This window comes from Adiantum capillus-veneris, chromosome 18 (assembly GCF_014529385.1).
Source record: "Adiantum capillus-veneris isolate H3 chromosome 18, ASM1452938v2, whole genome shotgun sequence".
Classification (NCBI taxonomy): Eukaryota; Viridiplantae; Streptophyta; class Polypodiopsida; order Polypodiales; family Pteridaceae; genus Adiantum; species Adiantum capillus-veneris.
The window spans coordinates 31,746,541-31,763,562 of record NC_140948.1 but is presented as its reverse complement, the minus strand read 5'-3'; the positions used below and the strand labels follow the sequence as shown (position 1 = coordinate 31,763,562).

The 17,022-nt window shown below is 45.7% G+C and overlaps 1 protein-coding gene across 1 annotated transcript in view; it reads right to left on the bottom strand.

Moving 5' to 3' along the window:
- Nucleotides 1-283: 283 nt before the first annotated feature.
- LOC147435436 (mediator of RNA polymerase II transcription subunit 11) overlaps nucleotides 284-17,022 on the bottom strand; it is an 82,546-nt gene continuing 65,807 nt past the window's right edge. The window contains exon 6 of the mRNA XM_086488502.1: nucleotides 284-873. Coding sequence (XP_086344628.1) covers nucleotides 700-873 — 174 coding nt within the window. The 3' untranslated portion in view covers nucleotides 284-699. The remainder of the gene's footprint in view (nucleotides 874-17,022) is intronic.

The window sequence follows — 17,022 nt, the reverse complement described above, 5'->3', positions numbered from 1 at the left end:
CTCAAATATTCATTCAATAACTTGCTTCTAACTCGCATCACGTTGAGATAATCAGATCCAAAAACCCATGCACTCAATTTTCACAGAGTAGATAAAAGTGTATTAGTAATAGCAACTCACTCCTGTCAAGTAGATGTGGTTTTGTTTATGGAAGGGTATGACATTTCTCTCACATGGTCATTGACATTCACAAACCAGGTATATCACATCATACTATCAGAATGTGATTGCAACAATTTCAGAGCCTCGTTTTCCAATTCAACTTTGAAATCGTCCACAAAAATGCAGCAAAAACAAGGCTCCTCCTGGCTTTCTTCAACAAAAACTGCGTACACAAGCTATTATGCTTCAGCCAATGCTTTGTCAGCACATCACTACTTTGGAACTAGAAATTGAGTTGCTTGTTTTGAAATTTGCACCAAAGATAATCCGCAAATATCTATGCTTCTGTGGACCTGCTTATTGCTATGTAGACGTCCTCCGTTCAAGATTTTCCACAAATTCATTTTCAAACAGGCTGTAAAACATATGCCAGGCTACAGCTCACGATTGTTTTCATGTCCTCGCACGATTCTTGATGCCTGTCTAAACTCTTGCTTCATACCTAGGGAACAGTGCTGCTAATGAGGCTTTCTGTATATTTTTAGAGCACAGCCGGTCTCTTTCAAGTAGGTTCCATCGTTCCTTATGCGCGGTATTTTAGCTTTGGGTGACATTTTGAAGGCCCCTAAGCATGGCTTCGATTTGGCCTATCACACAGACAAGCTTCTGTGTGCTTATCTCAGCAGACATGCGTGCCACATAATCACAATTTTCGTACGCGCGATAGTCACACATTCCTTTGATCTCCTCACGCAAGGTGACTTGAATATCCTGTTCAGACATTTAAGTAAAATCAATCTCTCTCTCTCTCTCTCTCTCTCTCTCTCTCTCTCTGCAATAAAAATAGGGCTCGTACCCTTTCATATCACAAGAGATAAAACAGACGAGGAAGACTTTGCCTGTTTCAAAATACACCTAAAAGTCACATAACAAGATACACACATAGGTGGAAAAAACCCTCAAGATCTCCATGGATGTAAGGTGCAACGGAAGTGAATGTAGATATTGCTCAAGATGAGTGCTCCGAACTGTGCTCAAGGGTTCCTTTTACTTACAGAAGGGAGAGCCTCCCGTTCCTTGAGAGAGAGAGAGTGTAGTGATCACAAACAAAGTGAATGCTACTGTGAGTGAAAGTTCTGAGACTAAGAAAGAGAGGGAAAGAAGAATATGACACCAAACGGTTCTCAAACCTTCCTCCAAGGGGCCCCCCTCTCTATGGCGAGAGAGGTCTATGCTATAGGTTGCACAAATGTACAATGGTCTAGATGCAATGGACTTGCCGACAATGTCAAAAACAATGATGACGACGACAAGGATGGCTGAAAACTGAAAACGCTGAGGCTGAAATGCTGAAATCTGAAAAACGCTGAGTTTCTGCTGAATACTGACACTCTATCGGCGAGGATGGCGATGACGACGTCTCGACGACGATGCGCTGAAAACGCAGATGCTGGAATCTGAAAACAGCGGGCTGAAACTGTAAACACTGGCTGATTCGACGGTACGGCAAGGATCGGTTGCGGGTAGGTGAGATCTGCGAAGCTAGGTGCTGAATCTGCAATAGCTAAGGGCTGAAAACTGAAAACGCTACCTGATCTGGACAAGATCCGGCGACGGAACTGCGAACGCCGAGTGCTCTGCTGTTGGAGGAAACGCTGGGGAAAATCTGCTGCAGCAAACACTAAGGGATCTGGGATCCAAAAACACTGGCTGCTTCTGTTGGCTGAAAACGCTAAGGCCTTCTGCCGGTCTTGTTGAGAAGGTGCACTGCAAGTCGCCTGAGCTTCTTCTGGTACCTCTTCTGCCTGTAGTGAGCGCCTCCTCTTCCCTTATATAGCAATCTCATGTTGGGTCAAGCAAGCTCCCCTACAACCCAACGACCCTGGAAAATGGTGCTTCTTAATAAATAAAATGCCAATTGCCTGTAAAATGTTCTACCCCCAAACTGACCGGAATTTGGACGTTCTGCTTGGACAATGCATATGCTCAGTGACACTAGGTGTGCAATCAGAGGATATGCAACTACTCTTAAGTGCTTGGACCTGCACGGCTTGCTCACAGGCTCACAAGGGTGTTAGAACACTTCCTAGGCTGACCTGAACCCTAGACCTGAGATAGCTTGTCCACATGCACATAGGGTTAGATGTGCACGTGACATCCCCTCCCTTTTAAAGTGAGGTACTGGTACCGAGCTGCATGGCGTCCTTGTAGTCTGCCAACAACTCTGGATAATCTCTGAAAAATTCTTCATCGACCTACACTGCCTCGTGGGTTCTTCGATCCTTGAACTTCAAAATATGATGTCTGACTTGCTTCTTTAAGCCATGGCGAAACGGCTGCAACAAGATCTGTTCCGATTCCATGACTTCGGCTTCATCGATGATCTCTGGTTCTTCTTCTTCGGAAATGTTGTTTGAAGGTGTACCCTGAAACACTTTCAACCAAGAACCATGGAAAATGTTCTGCATTGACCATGAGTTAGGCATTGCATTTTCATAGAAACCTCATTGATCTTTTTAATGACAGGAAATGGACCAACATTCTGAAAGATAACTTAGGACACTTCTTTCCGACTTGCTTAAGACGTTGCTTCATGATTCTCAAATACACCCAATCCTCTTCCTTGATAGAAACATCCTGGCGATGCTTGTTAGCCTGTCGTGAGTAAGATTATTGAGCCTTGCTTAGCCGAACTTCACACTCTCAAAAATCTCATCCAACGACTGACTTTCAACATTGGCATCAGGCATTTGACTGACCAAGTGAGTCAAAAATGACTAAAACGGACGGCCAAAAGCAACCTCATACGGAGTTCTACCAATGGCAGAGGAATAAGAGTCATTCAAAATTGCTTGGACCAATGGGAGATAGAGCTCCCAATGAAAATGTTGATCATGCACATAAGACTTCAAAACATCACAAGCCAACTGATTGTAAATTTCCGTTTGACCATCTGACTGTGGATGAAAACCATATAGAAAATTCAACTTTGTGCCAAAATTTGACGTAAACTTAACATCCCTATCTGAAATGATTAACTTTGGCAAATCACAGAGGGGGTATCAATGCTTAATGAACAACCGTGCTACATCTTGTGAGGTGACTGCAGCCTCACAAGATTGACGTAAACTTAACATCCCTATCTGAAATGATTGACTTTGGCAAATCACAGAGGGGGTATCAATGCTTAATGAACAACCGTGCTACATCTTGTGAGGTGACTGCAGCCTTACAAGGAATCAACATGCAAAATTTGCTGAAACGGTCAACAATTTGTCAAACATCGAGTGTTCCTTGAATGCAAACTAGGTGGAAGGTTAGTCACAAAATACATAGAAATGTCCTGAAAAGGCCCGTCGGGTATAGGCAGCGGTAGCAAGAGGCCTTGCTACTTACTTCAAGAAGCTTTTACCTTTTGACAAATGGTGCACTGTGTGACATAACGAATCACATCTTTTCGCATTTTAGGCCAATAAAAGAATCTTTCTATTTTTTCGAAAGTGGTGTTCATTCCCTTGTGCCCACCCGTGAGAGAGTCATGAGCATCGTGCAATATGGTTGTCCTAAGAGAGGGCAATACACATAAACGGTAATGAAAATACAACAAACCTTCACGAATGAGATAGTTGTTGGGCCCTTGGGAAGCAAGAGCCTGCAACCCTTGCTTACCAAACTCGGAATATCCATACTGATTCTTCATGCTGTCAAAAGAAACACCATGAATAGAAACTGTCGATCTTGACTCAAGAGCCAAGATCTGTCCTTTGCGACTTTTTGCATCTACAACAGGGTTAGCTTTACCATGCACATACTCAATCAAACCACCAAATTGCTCAAAAATTTTATGACCACCGTGCTTGGCGATCACTCCAATGTGCACTAGGCATAGACTCGAGTCACTTGAGGGCTTGATGATTTGCGCGAACTGTGAACTCTCTACCATTCAAAAAATGCTTCCAATGCTTGAGAGAATGAATGACAGAAGTTCTTTGTCATAAACTGAATAATTCTTTTCGGCACTATTTAACTTCCAACTAAAAAATGCAACGGGACGGCCATGCTATTGAAGCAAAGCACCTAAGGGGACATTGCTCGCATTTGTCCATACCTCAAAGGAGTCATCCAAGAGGCAAGGATGAGACACGGCGCTTCTGTCACCACAACCTTGAGAGCAGCGAAAGCCTCAACAGCTGCCTCGTGCAGAACCACGCACTGTCGGCGAGTTTTTACCCATTGAAAACATCTGTTGTAAAAAAATTGGACACTCCAAGTCGAGAATCTATCGCGAAACCACAAATAAACACTTCAAAACAGTTCACAATTGATTCGACACTGGCCCGGCGGAGTTCCGTGCCTAGAGATATTGGCCCCACAGACTGGCATCCCTTTCGGTATTTCTTTTTGTATTAATCTGCTCACACTCAAACTCTGTGTCCAGATGCCCTGAGTTATGAGAGCCTACCCGCATATTTAAAGATTACAAGGGATGCCAAAAGCAGAGCCCCAAAAGCTGGTAAACTCAAAAGCTTTTAAAAAATAAAGCAAAAGGAGTTCTTCTCTCTCAAGCTCTCTTGAGTCCCAAAATAAAGAAAAAGCTTCTCTCTCTCTCTCCCATCCTTTGCATAGGAAAAAGCAATGTCCAAAAGCTGTCCAAAAACTGCCACTCGCTTTATTCCTGGCTTCCGCAAAACGCGGGCGTCCGTACAGCCAACCACGTGTCAGCCCGCGAGTCACACTGCAAAATTCGGAAGCTGCCACGTCAGCTTTTCAGCCTGTCCGCATTTCCCCGGGTTGTGCAAGGTGTGTGTGTACACATGGGCAACCATGTCATCACATTTTGTGGCATACCCCCCTCTTGAAAGCATTGTAATCGCCCTCGATTACGTCTACAAAACAGACAGAAGCCATAAACTGTCTTAGCAGACACTGACTGTTAGTACCTACCCACTAGGAACACACATCTAGCACATGTACCAATTGACAATCACATCACACGACATCACAGGACATCACAGGACATCACATGACCAATCACATTCAATCATTTATTCAAATCTTAGACCATGATTTATCGGCAATGTAGTTAGCAATCGCATCTAGATCCACTCATGACCTCATAGATTCCCGATTAACTAACACCTATTGCAACCATGTCTATTCGAGATCATTCAGACCAAAATGCTGCAGTCATTTCGTCTATCAGTTCCTGCACTTAAACACTAGTCAAGAACAAATCAATGTCATATTTTTTGGAATTTCATTTCATAAAGTCATACAGCAGAATACTGTCAACTCTCAGTATCCCTGAAGCTCAAAGAGATATCAGTGACTCTAGTATTCTAAAAATCAAGGCATCTATTGACAAAGGAGCAGAGTAACTCCCCTCTTGTGCAACCCACTGCACCAGATGTTAGGTACAACGGAATGATTGTTTGCGCTTTGCTCAAGATGAGTGCTCCGAACTGTGCTCACGGTTCCTTTTAGTTCTTATGGAAGGGAGAGCCTTCCGTTCTTAATGGAAAGTGCTATGATCACAAACAAAGTGAATGGACACTGTGCGTGCAAGTGTATGAGACTGAGAGATAGAGAGAGAAGAGAGATACGACACCAGAGACGTTCTAAAACCCTCCTCCGAAGGCCCCACTCTCGTCGACGAGAGTGGTCTACTTATGATTGCACAAAGTGGTACAATGACGATGCAATGGACTGATGCAACTTGGGACTATGCTGATGATGACGACGACGACGACTTTAGGGCTGAAATCTGTGGTCTTCTATGTCACAAGGCGGGCACCACGTGCCAATAGAAAAGAACAGACTGAACAACTTTAAGCACTTCAAATAACAACTGAACTGAAATGAAGAGAGAGACGACACGCCACACGGAGTGGCGGAATTCCACCCCAGAGAGTATTGGCCCCAAACCTTGGCGCCCCTTTCGGTATTTCTTTATATTGCATCATCAAAGTACAAGCCGGTACTCCAGACCTCTGCACCTTCGTACTGAAGCATCCCAGAGAATGAGCCCTAGCCTCATATTTAAAGGCCCTTGGCCTAAAAAGTAGTTTACATGAAAAGCTTTCAAAATCAAAAGCTTATGATCCAAAAAGCAATTTAAAAAAAGCTTTCAAACTCAAAAGCTTCTAGTCCAAAAAGCAATCCCAAAAGCTGCCAGTGTAAATCACGGAAATCCGTACAACCTGCCACGTCATCATGCCAGCGCAATTTTCGGAAATCAGCCATGCTGTTGCAGTTTTAGGGTTAGGGTTTCCAGGATTAGGGTTTGCAGGTTTTAGGGTTAGGGTTTTCAGAATTAGGGTTTGCAGGTTTTAGGGTAAGGGTTTTCAGAATTAGGGTTTCAGCAGAATTAGGGTTTCAGCAATTAGGGTTTCTGGCAGAAATTAGGGTTAGGGTTTTTTGCACTCGGGCAACCACGTCATCACTCTGTGACACTTCTTCTGTTGCTTGTTCTTCTTAGGGTTTAGGCCCCTCGGCCCGCATCTGTAAGTTGGCTCCATTCTTTAGGCTTTGACACGTCAGCAGTTTGTTACATTCTATCTGCTGAATTTCGGGGCTGTTTCGGAGGCTGAAAATGACTGTTTTGGCTGCGTTTTCGAGGGCTGAATTTAGGGATCCTTTGCAACCAACTAGGGCTGAATCTGCTGCTGTTGTAGAATGCTGAAAACGCTGAACTTCTGCAGCGATAAGGGCTGAAAACCAAAAACGCTGGCTGTTCTTCTAGCGTTAGTGAAAAACGCTAGGCTGCCTGGACATTTGCTGGCGATTGGGGGAATCTGCAAACGCTAGGGAACTAGAGAGGATGGCGATCATGGGATTGATGAAAACGCCAAGTGATGGGAATGCCCAACGATGAAGGAAATCCAAAAACACTGGGGGTACTGCTGGGGTTCTGCTGAGAAGGTGCTTGTTGAGCATGTGCTCCTGCTGCCTCTTCTGCCAGAAAGTGCTAACTTGGGTTTGCTTATATATTAACTTAGAAAAATTACCCTACCTATTTTTCTTGGAAAGTCACTTAAAAATAATAAGTGAAAAATGTCAAAAATAGGGAAAATAGGCTAAATGCACTGGAAAATTCTCCTGACTGAATCTGATGGATTCTGAAGGGAATGCTGATGATCATGCTGTGTGCAACCAGAGGATATGCATCTATGCTAGGTGACTGGGCATGCACGGTCTACGAATAGACTCATAAAAGTGCCAGATCAATTCTAATCTAGACTTGACTGGACTGACTGAACCCTGATCATGCTGTAGCTTGTCCATGGACACATAGGGTTGATGTGTCACGTGACACCAGATCTCCGGCCAAGCTGAATTCGGGGTTCCGTTTGGAGTAGACTATGACATCATTGATCTTTTCGAAGATCTGGAAAGGTCCGTAGTATCTCATACTAAGCTTTGGAAAAAGCCTCTCCTTTCCCTTCTTCTTTCTCAGGCGTGCCTTCTCAAAACGTAAGAGCACCCAATCATCCTCCTTCAATTTCAAATCGCGACGATGGCGATCCGCTGCCTTTTTCTGTCTTTCCTGAGATTTCTGCAAAGCCTCGTGAACCTTGGCAAAAGCCGTGTCCAAGTCGCGCATATATTCATCGGCTTCAAAAATCTTAGCTTTCGTGCTTAGGAAGGGTGGAACCTTCGCAGCACCTTCAATAATCTCAAATGGCGCCTTCCCTGTCGAAGAGTGTATCGTGTTGTTGTAGGCAAATTCCACCAAAGGTAGATACTTTTCCAATTGAGTCTTCTGATCCGAGATATAAGACTTCAATAAATCTAAAACCACTGAGTTGGCAATCTCAGATTGCCCGTTAGTCTGTGGGTGGAAAGATGACGAGAACTGCAACTGCGTGCCAATGTTCTCCCAAATTGCCTTCCAAAACAAACTCGTAAATCTAGGGTCCCTGTCGGAGACAATCGTCTCAATAGGCGGACTTGCCTTCTCAAGGGCATTACCAAGCTACCAAGATCTCAAGCTCTCAACTCCTCTCTTGCTCTCAAGCTCTCAAGACTCAAGCCTTCAAAGTTCAAGGCTCTCAACTTTCAAGCTCTCTCATTCCATGGCCTCTTTCTCTCATACAACCCCCTCCGTTCATGCGGGCAACACTCAAAAGGCGAAGGAATGGTCGTGGTGGGACGAAGTGACATCGGAAGGCACCTTGTCGGCAGCGGGAGATTCTCGTGCATTGGCATGCAAGTTATGCTCTTACACGCGGAAAGGGGGGCATGACAAAGTGAGGCCACACTTTCTTCGAGTGCAGGGACATGAGGTGAAATTTTGCACCACCGTAACCATCGAGAAGAGGAAGGAGCTCGAGGAAAAGGATCGACAATTCAACCATAAAGCCAAGCCCGCACGCAAAGGTATCGACCCTCATTTTCCCTTCTTCCTCTCTACCCGGTTTAGGTGCCGGTGGATCTTCATCGGGTCTGATTCGTCGCCGAAGGACCCTTGCCACCTCCTGGGACTCAAAGAAGAAGGAAGAGGTGGATGCGGCCGTGGCCCGATTCTTCTATCACGACCATATCCCATTTATCGCGGCGAGGTATGTTTTATGATTTATCAATCTTCTCTCTCATTTCTTCCGTTATCGTCGTTTCCACCTTTTTTAAACTACTAACCTCTTCTATGTTTGATCGAAATAGGTCGGAGTATTGGAAAGTTATGGTGCAACGGATAGAAGAGTATGGCACCGGCTATGTGCCGCCATCTTCAAAGGCTCTCCGAACCACTTTGCTCGATCGAGAGAAGGCTATCCTGGAGCAAGCAACACTCAATATTCAACGTCTTTGGGCAAAACATAGAGTTTCCCTCATTGCCGACGGGTGGAGCAATACAAAGAAGAGATCTATCCATGGTCTCGTCGCATAATTGAGTGGAGAGATGTATTTTGTGCACTCTCATGATGCCACCGAGAGTGGCAAGTCCGCTGATGTCCTCTCTGCAGAATGGACAGCGGCCATAGAATCGATCGGTGAGCAACACGTGGTGGCCTTTGTCACAGATGGGGAGGCATCAAACAAGGCAGCAGCAGCTATTATAGAGGGCCACTATCCGCATGTGACAGTGTGCTTTTGCATGGCACACTGCTTGAACAACCTTCTAAAAGACATCGGCAAGCTAGACTGGATGTAACAAACTGCTGACGTGTCAAAGCCTAAAGAATGGAGCCAACTTACAGATGATGTGGCTGCCCGAGAGCAGAAACCCTAACCCTAATTTCTGCCAGGTGGCACCTGTACGGATGTCTCGGAATTTGCGGTGGATTTTTAGGAAAATCCTGAAATTTTAGGAAAGTGACTTTTTGGGGTCAGCTTTTCATATTTTATGCTTTTAGGCTTTGGGCCTTTAAATATAAGCTTTGGGGGCCCTCTCTGGCACTCTTCAGTGCGCAGATTGCAGAGGAGGTGCTCCCGGACTCTTGTACTTTGCGAATCAGCAGTAATATAAAGAAATACCGAAAGGGGCGCCAAGGTTTGGGGCCAATACTCTCTGGGGTGGAATTCCGCCACTCCGTGTCACGTGTCGTCTCTCTCTCTCTCTCTCTCTCTCTCTCTCTCTCTCTCTCTCTCTCTCTCTCTCTCTCTCTCAATTCAGTTGTTATTGAACAGTTGTTATTGAAGTGCTAAAAGTCTGTTCAGTCTATTCTTTTCTATTGGCACGTGGTGCCCGTCTTGTGACAGTGGTATCAGAGCATCAGGCGTGTGCTTTTCTGAAAGCATACCGGTCCTACAAAACAGCAGACAGAGCTATTGGAATTGAAATATATTTGAGGTATCAGCCACTCCCACCCTTACTTCATCGCGCATCGAGCGCGCTCCTGTCTTCATCGCTCATGTCTTACAGGGCATAAGCCAATTAAGATCCCTTGCAAGAGAAGGATCCAGATTTGTTTCAAGTCACTGTTTTTCTCAGAAGCAGTGCCATGCAGATGTTGATGTCTACAGCTACCAAGCAGTATACTCCAAGTACTTGGCAATCTTTCAAGAAAATTTTTGCCCGAAGTTATATGGTTTCTTACATCTTCCTTCGAAGTGCAACTTCTGGCAGAATGGGGTATCCTGATATGCTTGCCATGGAAACCCTAGCAGATTATAACTTGAAGTTTCTCGACATCTCCTAGTAGATGTCTCTTCACGAGCAGATGACCTTGGAGGTTTAGTGTGATTGCTATCTCTTGGGACTACCATCACCGCCAAAGAAACATTGTCTGTCCAAGAGCTGATGGACCATGCCGTGCTCAGCTACGACCTCATGGAAGAAACCTAACCCTAATTTTCGGTGCAGGTTTCAAGATGGAAAGTCAGTCGACTTTTCGAGCTCGGCTAATGTCGAGATTGCTTTTTAAGTTTGAGTTTTGTTTGATCTTGTTGGTGATCCTGTTTGTAATTTGTTTGAAATGGATGGTATCTGTTTTGAACCTGTTTTGGTGCCGATTTGAATCATTTGACTCTGGTTTGATACTGGTTTCAATGATTGGTGATTTTACTCCCGGGTGGAGAAGTGAGAAATACTATTTTGGTATTGTTTGAACCTCGGAACGACGCAAGCCGATGCCTGGGGAGTGTTTCGTTGTATGTTTGAAAACCTCCGAACGACGCAGGCCGATGCCTGGGGAGCGTTTGGTTGTATGCTTGTAAAATAATTGTTGTTGTGACTCCCGGCCCGGACCTGGATGGTTATGCGGGAGGAGTATTAAGAATTCTGAGCAGTGGTTACTCTCAGCACCTCCAAACGACGCAGGCTACGGTCTGGGGAGCGTTTGGTTGTAAAAGGCCTCTATATCTCCCAGCCCGGACCTTTTTAGGTTATGCGGAAGGAGTGATGAGGGAGTCGTTGAATATCTCCCGGCCCGGACCTTGTTAGGTTATGCAGGAGGAGTGTTCATCGGCGGCTTTATGTTTCTATGTCTTGTAACATGCATATGTGAGCATTTGTGTTGCATTGTGATGTGCCAACTAGTGAATATTCCTAATTGGATGAGATTGCCTGGGTATGTAATTTTAGTACATCAAGACACCCGAGGAAGATCAGTATACGGTCTGGGTGTGATGGCTAATTTTACTATGCCGGAATATCAAGAGTTCCGATCTGGACGAAAGGAGAAGCTAACTCCTTGATCAAAAGAGTAGAAAGGAGAAGCTAACTCCTTAATAAAAAGAGCAAACTGATTGTCCCTCGGAATGTCCCTCGGAAATTTTTGAGCTAACTTGAGTTGTTTTGCAGATATGCTGTAATCGCGGACGATTACTCTCTTTCAAGAAGGGGAGATGTAACAAACTGTTGACGTGTCAAAGCCTAAAGAATGGAGCCAACTTACAGATGATGTGGCTCCCGGAGAGCAAAAACCCTAACCCTAATTTCTGCCAAAAACCCTAACTGCTGAAACCCTAATTCTGGAAACCCTATCCCTAAAACCTGCAAACCCTAATTTTGAAAACCCTAACCCTAAAACCTGCAAACCCTAATTCTAGAAACCCTAAGAAGAACAAGCAACAGAAGAAGAAGTCCTACCAACTTATGGGGACCTTGTCCGATGGGGCCCCAAGTGACATAAAGGCATTAAAAATAAAGCAGAACACACTCAAAAGACTTTGCACATCAAAATATGATGATGTGGCACCTGTACGGACGTCCCGTAATTCGCGGCGGATTTTTAGGGAAATCCCGAAATTTTAGGAAAGTGATTTTTTGGGGTTAGCTTTTCATATTTGATGCTTTTAGGCTTTGGGCCTTTAAATATGAGCTTTGGGGGCCCTCTCTGGCACTCTTCAACGTGCAAAGTGCAGAGGAGGTGCTCCCCGGCTCTTGTACTTTGCGAATCAGCAGTGATATAAAGAAATACCGAAAGGGGCGCCAAGGTTTGGGGCCAATACTCTCTGGGGTGGACTTCAACCACTCTCTCTCTCTCTCTCTCTCTCTCTCTCTCTCTCTCTCTCTCTCTCTCTCTCTCTCTCTCTCAGTTCAGTTGTTATTGAATAGTTGCTATTGAAGTGCTAAAAGTTTGTTCAGTCTGTTCTTTTCTTTTGGCACGTGGTGCCCGTCTTGTGACACTGGATCGCTCCAGTCATTGCTGATGCGGTGAAGATTGTTACTTTCATCAACAATCACAACTTGGTTCGGAGTGAGTACCTCAAGAGGTCGGGCGGCAAAGTGCTTCTAAAGTATTCAGACACCCGCTTCGCATTCAACTTTCTTCTCGTGTGCAGGTTGTCTGAATGTCAAAATGCGGTCCGACAAATCTTCATCAGTGATGAGTTCACCACCTCCCCCTATGCAAAGACAGTTGCAAGGATTTTGTGCAAGGATAAGGCAGAGGATCTTGAGTTCTGGAAGGAGCTCAAGAGTCTAGACGCACAGGTAAAACCAGTGGTTCATTTGCTTCGAGTTCTGGATGGCATGGATCCTTGCATTGGCAAGATTTATGAGGCAATGGACCGCATGATCGAGCAGCTTGCACAGCTTGAGCCGAAAGTAGAGCGATATGAGGAGATCCATGCGCTTTGCAGCTCGAGGTGGAATTCATATGCCTCTCCTTTACACGGGGCAACGTACATGGTGGCTCCAGAGTTCCAAGGTGCAGGGCAAGAGACAGATAGAGAAGTCATGAACCAATTTATAGAGATTTTAAACAAGATGGTTTTAGACAGAGATGGGCGAGGCATTGTCAGAGAGCAATTGATACAGTACACAGAGATGCGGGGGTCATTTGGCAGTCCAGATGCTCAGATTGATCGCAGGAAGATAGGTTCAATGCTGTGGTGGGAGGACTATGGCTATGATGGCCCTGAGCTTCAGAGATTGGCGATCCGTATTCTCGGCCAGTCAGTTAGTACCTCATGCTTGGAGCAATTGTGGAGTACCTTTAGCCACATTGCTTCCAAGAAGAGGAATCCGCTTGGAGTGGAGAAGGCTAATGATCTTGTCTTTGCCAGCGCAAATTTGAAAATGCTTTGCCTTTTACACAGTGGGAGATGGAGCAAGAGGCTCCTCGGGCAGGTGGAGATGCACATCCACCAACACCAGGTACTTCATCCGTGGCTGAGATCGAGCCGGGCCTAGAGCTCGATGATGAGGAATGGGAGGATGTGCATGATTTACAGCCGGCTACTACGAATTGGGAGGCCTCTCATGCTAGTGGCTCTTGAGTCTTGAGTCTTGAGTCTTGAGGCTCAAGAGTTGCGACTTTAGGACTTCCATTATCCTTACCTTTTTGTATGGCTACTTGAGCCTTGCCCTCTTTGACATTTGTAGCTACTAGCATCTTTATGGTATTTCACCTTCAGTCTTTTGGTATTGTGGTCACTGGTTTGGTCCCCTTGTAGTCTCGACTCTCATTATGGTATATGTCACCTTTGGTTTTTTTGTAGCGCCTTGGCGGACCTTGCTAGCTAGAATTAAGCGAAAAGTGTCATCTCTGACTTCTACTCTTGCAATTATTTGAGAGCTCTAATCTGTAATTACATATATTATTGACAATTGTGTATGGGCATTGTGTTTGTTCAATGTTGTGTATGTACTATGTACTCTGGGCGCCGCACATCCCAATCAAGTCATAATAAGGTTGAATGGTCTTCGAATCGTGTTTTTTGTGGGTATTAGAGTCAAAGGACTCTAGTACTACTTGTATTCAAACACATAACGCTAAAAATAGCATTATTTGGGTGTTTTTTAGCCTCCCGTTCTACGCCGTTCCCGTTCCCCCTTTCCGCACGGAGGCCCGTCCCCGTTCCCGTTCCACGTTCCGGGTAACTCTGGTACAGGCACGCTGAAATCTCTATTACAACAACGTTTTTAGCACCCTTTGCAACGTTTTTTGGGCGGACAGCACGCTGAATTTTTACCTTGTGCGGTTGAACCATCCCTTGCTCATCAAGACACCATCCGGTGGTTGTCTGTGATTTTTGGGCGGACAGCACGCTGAATTTTTACCTTGTGCGGTTGAACCATCCCTTGCTCATCAAGACACCATCCGGTGGTTGTCTGTGATTGCTACAGCCTTGGGAACGGTACCTCCATTGACGACTTGTGATCTTATCAATCTAGCTTTGGGACTTCTCTCTGAGCACGCAACATGTCGACTCCGCAGTAGAAGTGACAACAACAACAGTCCCAGAAGGGGGCCACTACGTCTTCTACGACTACGGCCATTTCCACTTCTACGACTACGTCAGCATCTGCCAAGGCTACATCCAATAATTATGCCCTCACCCAATTTGCTGAGGAGGAGAAGTTGGATTTACACAACTATTCTGTGTGGAGGACACAAGTCCGCACAATTATTGCCTACCATCGACTCTAGGAATGGTTGAATGATTTCACCCATTCGGCTACTCAACCTTCCCTTCCCACCGCCAGTCAGGCCCAATTCGACGAGTGGGTGGACCGGGACATACGAGTCTTCACCTTTCTTATGATGAACCTCTCGGACCGCATCACGAAGGAAGTTTCCAAAGAGGAGCATGCACATCCATTGTAGAGACGGATTCTTGACCAGTTTGAGGAGACCTCGTTTGCCAGACAGATCACACTTGAACTGGAGTTGTACAACCTCCAGTTCAAGGATTTCAACTCACTTAATGGGTTAAACCAGCCGCATGCGGGAACTCTGGGACGACCTTGTCTCTGCCGGAGGCGACATCACCTCAGCACGCATGGCTGGCCTCTTACTATTCAAGCTTTCCCCACGCTTTGATCCCTATTTTTAGAGTTTGCTCACATCTTGACGTACCTCTTTTCCCACTTGGGACGAGATTCTCCCTTCCCTCAGACAGATCGAGGGGCACTCCGCATTCCGAGCCGGAGGTGCCGTTGATGCAAAAGGAGCTTTGATAGCTCAAGGAGGTAACAAGAAAGGTAAAGGTAAGAAGAAGAAGAACAACAAGGACTTCGAATGTTACCATTGCCACAAGAAAGGGCACAGAGAATCAGAATGCAAAAAGAGGAAGCGAGACGAGGTCAACAGGGAGAAACAGCCAACCTCAACTGCAGTTGTAGCCTCTCACAAGACAGCGGGGACCGCTCTTGTCTCGACGACGGACCACGCTCTTGCTACATTGCAGTCAGATACTTGGGTTGTTGATAGTGGAGCCACCACTCACATGACTCCCTAGCAGTCATGGTTTAGCTCTCTCAAGGAGACTCACGGGCAGACCGTCACTATGGGTGACAACCATGAGATTCCAGTGTCTGGCACATGCTAGATTACCCTCTTTCGTTCTACCTCAGACCCGAAGTTCAGTTCAGTGGAGGCGCTCTACGTTCCGAACATGGCCTTCAACCTCCTCTCTGTGTCAAGTTCGGACTCTCAGGGAGCTGACATACACTTTGGGAGTGGCACAGTCACCACTTTTGATTCTACGACAAGTACTATCCTTGCACGTGGTGAGCGCGATGGTTCCCTATACCGCCTCATTGCTCTTCTATCTAGGACCGCGGAGTCTTCTTCTCTATGGCATGCACGATTTGGACATCTATGGTATCGGCAGCTTCAGCAGGCTGCTAGGACCTCTATGGTAGAGGGTTTACCAGCGATACGCTCCTCATCAGGTGTGTGTGAGGCTTGTCAGATGGGCAAGCAACACAGGGTTGCCTTTCCGAAGCAGGCATCCAACAGAGCTTCGGCACCACTTGCACTTGTTCACATTGATCTATGTGGCCCGATGAGCACTCCTTCATTTTCTAGCTCACAATTTTTTCTTGTGCTTGTAGATGATTGCAGCAGGTACACTTGGGCTTTGTTCCTAAAGCTCAAGTCGGAGGCTTTCAGTTTCTTCGAAATTGGAAGACGATGGTTGAAAAGGAGAAGGACTTGCACGCCAAATGTATTCGCTCAGACAGAGGGGGTGAGTTCACCTCGAAGGACTTTGCACAGTGGTGCAAGTCAGAGGGCATCCAGCGCCAGCTGACTACTCCTTACACTCCTTCCTAGAACGGAGTTGTTGTGCGGAAGAATCGGACTATCATGGAGATGGCTCGTGCGATGCTTGCGCATGCTTCTTTGCCCCCGGTTTACTGGGCAGAGACATGCAACACGGCAGTTTACATCCAGAACCGTTCGCCTACCAATGCTTTGCAGGGCATGACTCCTTATCAGGCTTACTCTAACCCGGTAACGAAACCATGAAACCAGTAAGGCGGTAGACTTTGGCTTTCACCCGAAACTTTACTTTAAGCTTTGACACACAGAAAAACCTTGCAAAAGGAACCTTTAACGGGAATTAACACTTCAAAGCACACACAGCTCGAAAGCTAGAATGCACCGAGTAGACGCTGACAACCTGTAGGCCCCAAAATCTGGCACCACTTTCGGTATTTCTTTATTCCTTTAGAGGGTGAAGTTACAAAACTAGAGTCCTAGGGATCTACACCTGTATCCGACTAGATTATTTGTTCTGGCCAAATTTCGGTAGCATAACGGCCCCAAAACTTGCCTCACCCTGAACAAATCCCCCTGCTAGAACTCGTTTCCAAAGACATGAACCCTTTGTTTTCAACCCAAAACCAAAAATAGCAATTACAACTCGTTGTATTTACTGGTTTTTACCCTGTTTTCAGCCCTAAACAGTCTTGGAATTGTCCTCTAACGGATCTTAGTCAAGGTGACTAGACCATCCTCCAATACCTGTCGTATGAAGTGGTACCGCACATCCATGTGTTTGGTACGCACATGAAACATGGCATTTTTGGCTGAATAGACAGCACTCTGGCTATCACAACCCAACACGGGTATATGAGCAGACATGAGAAGTTCTTTTGCAAGTCTGCCCAACCAAATGGCCTCTTTTGAAGCCTCTGTGGCTGAAATATATTCAGCCTCATTCATTTCCTCTTGCATCGCAAGCTCCCACTTACTGCTTGACTCACATGATTTGGTCTCTTTATATGTAAGAGGTTCACCCTCA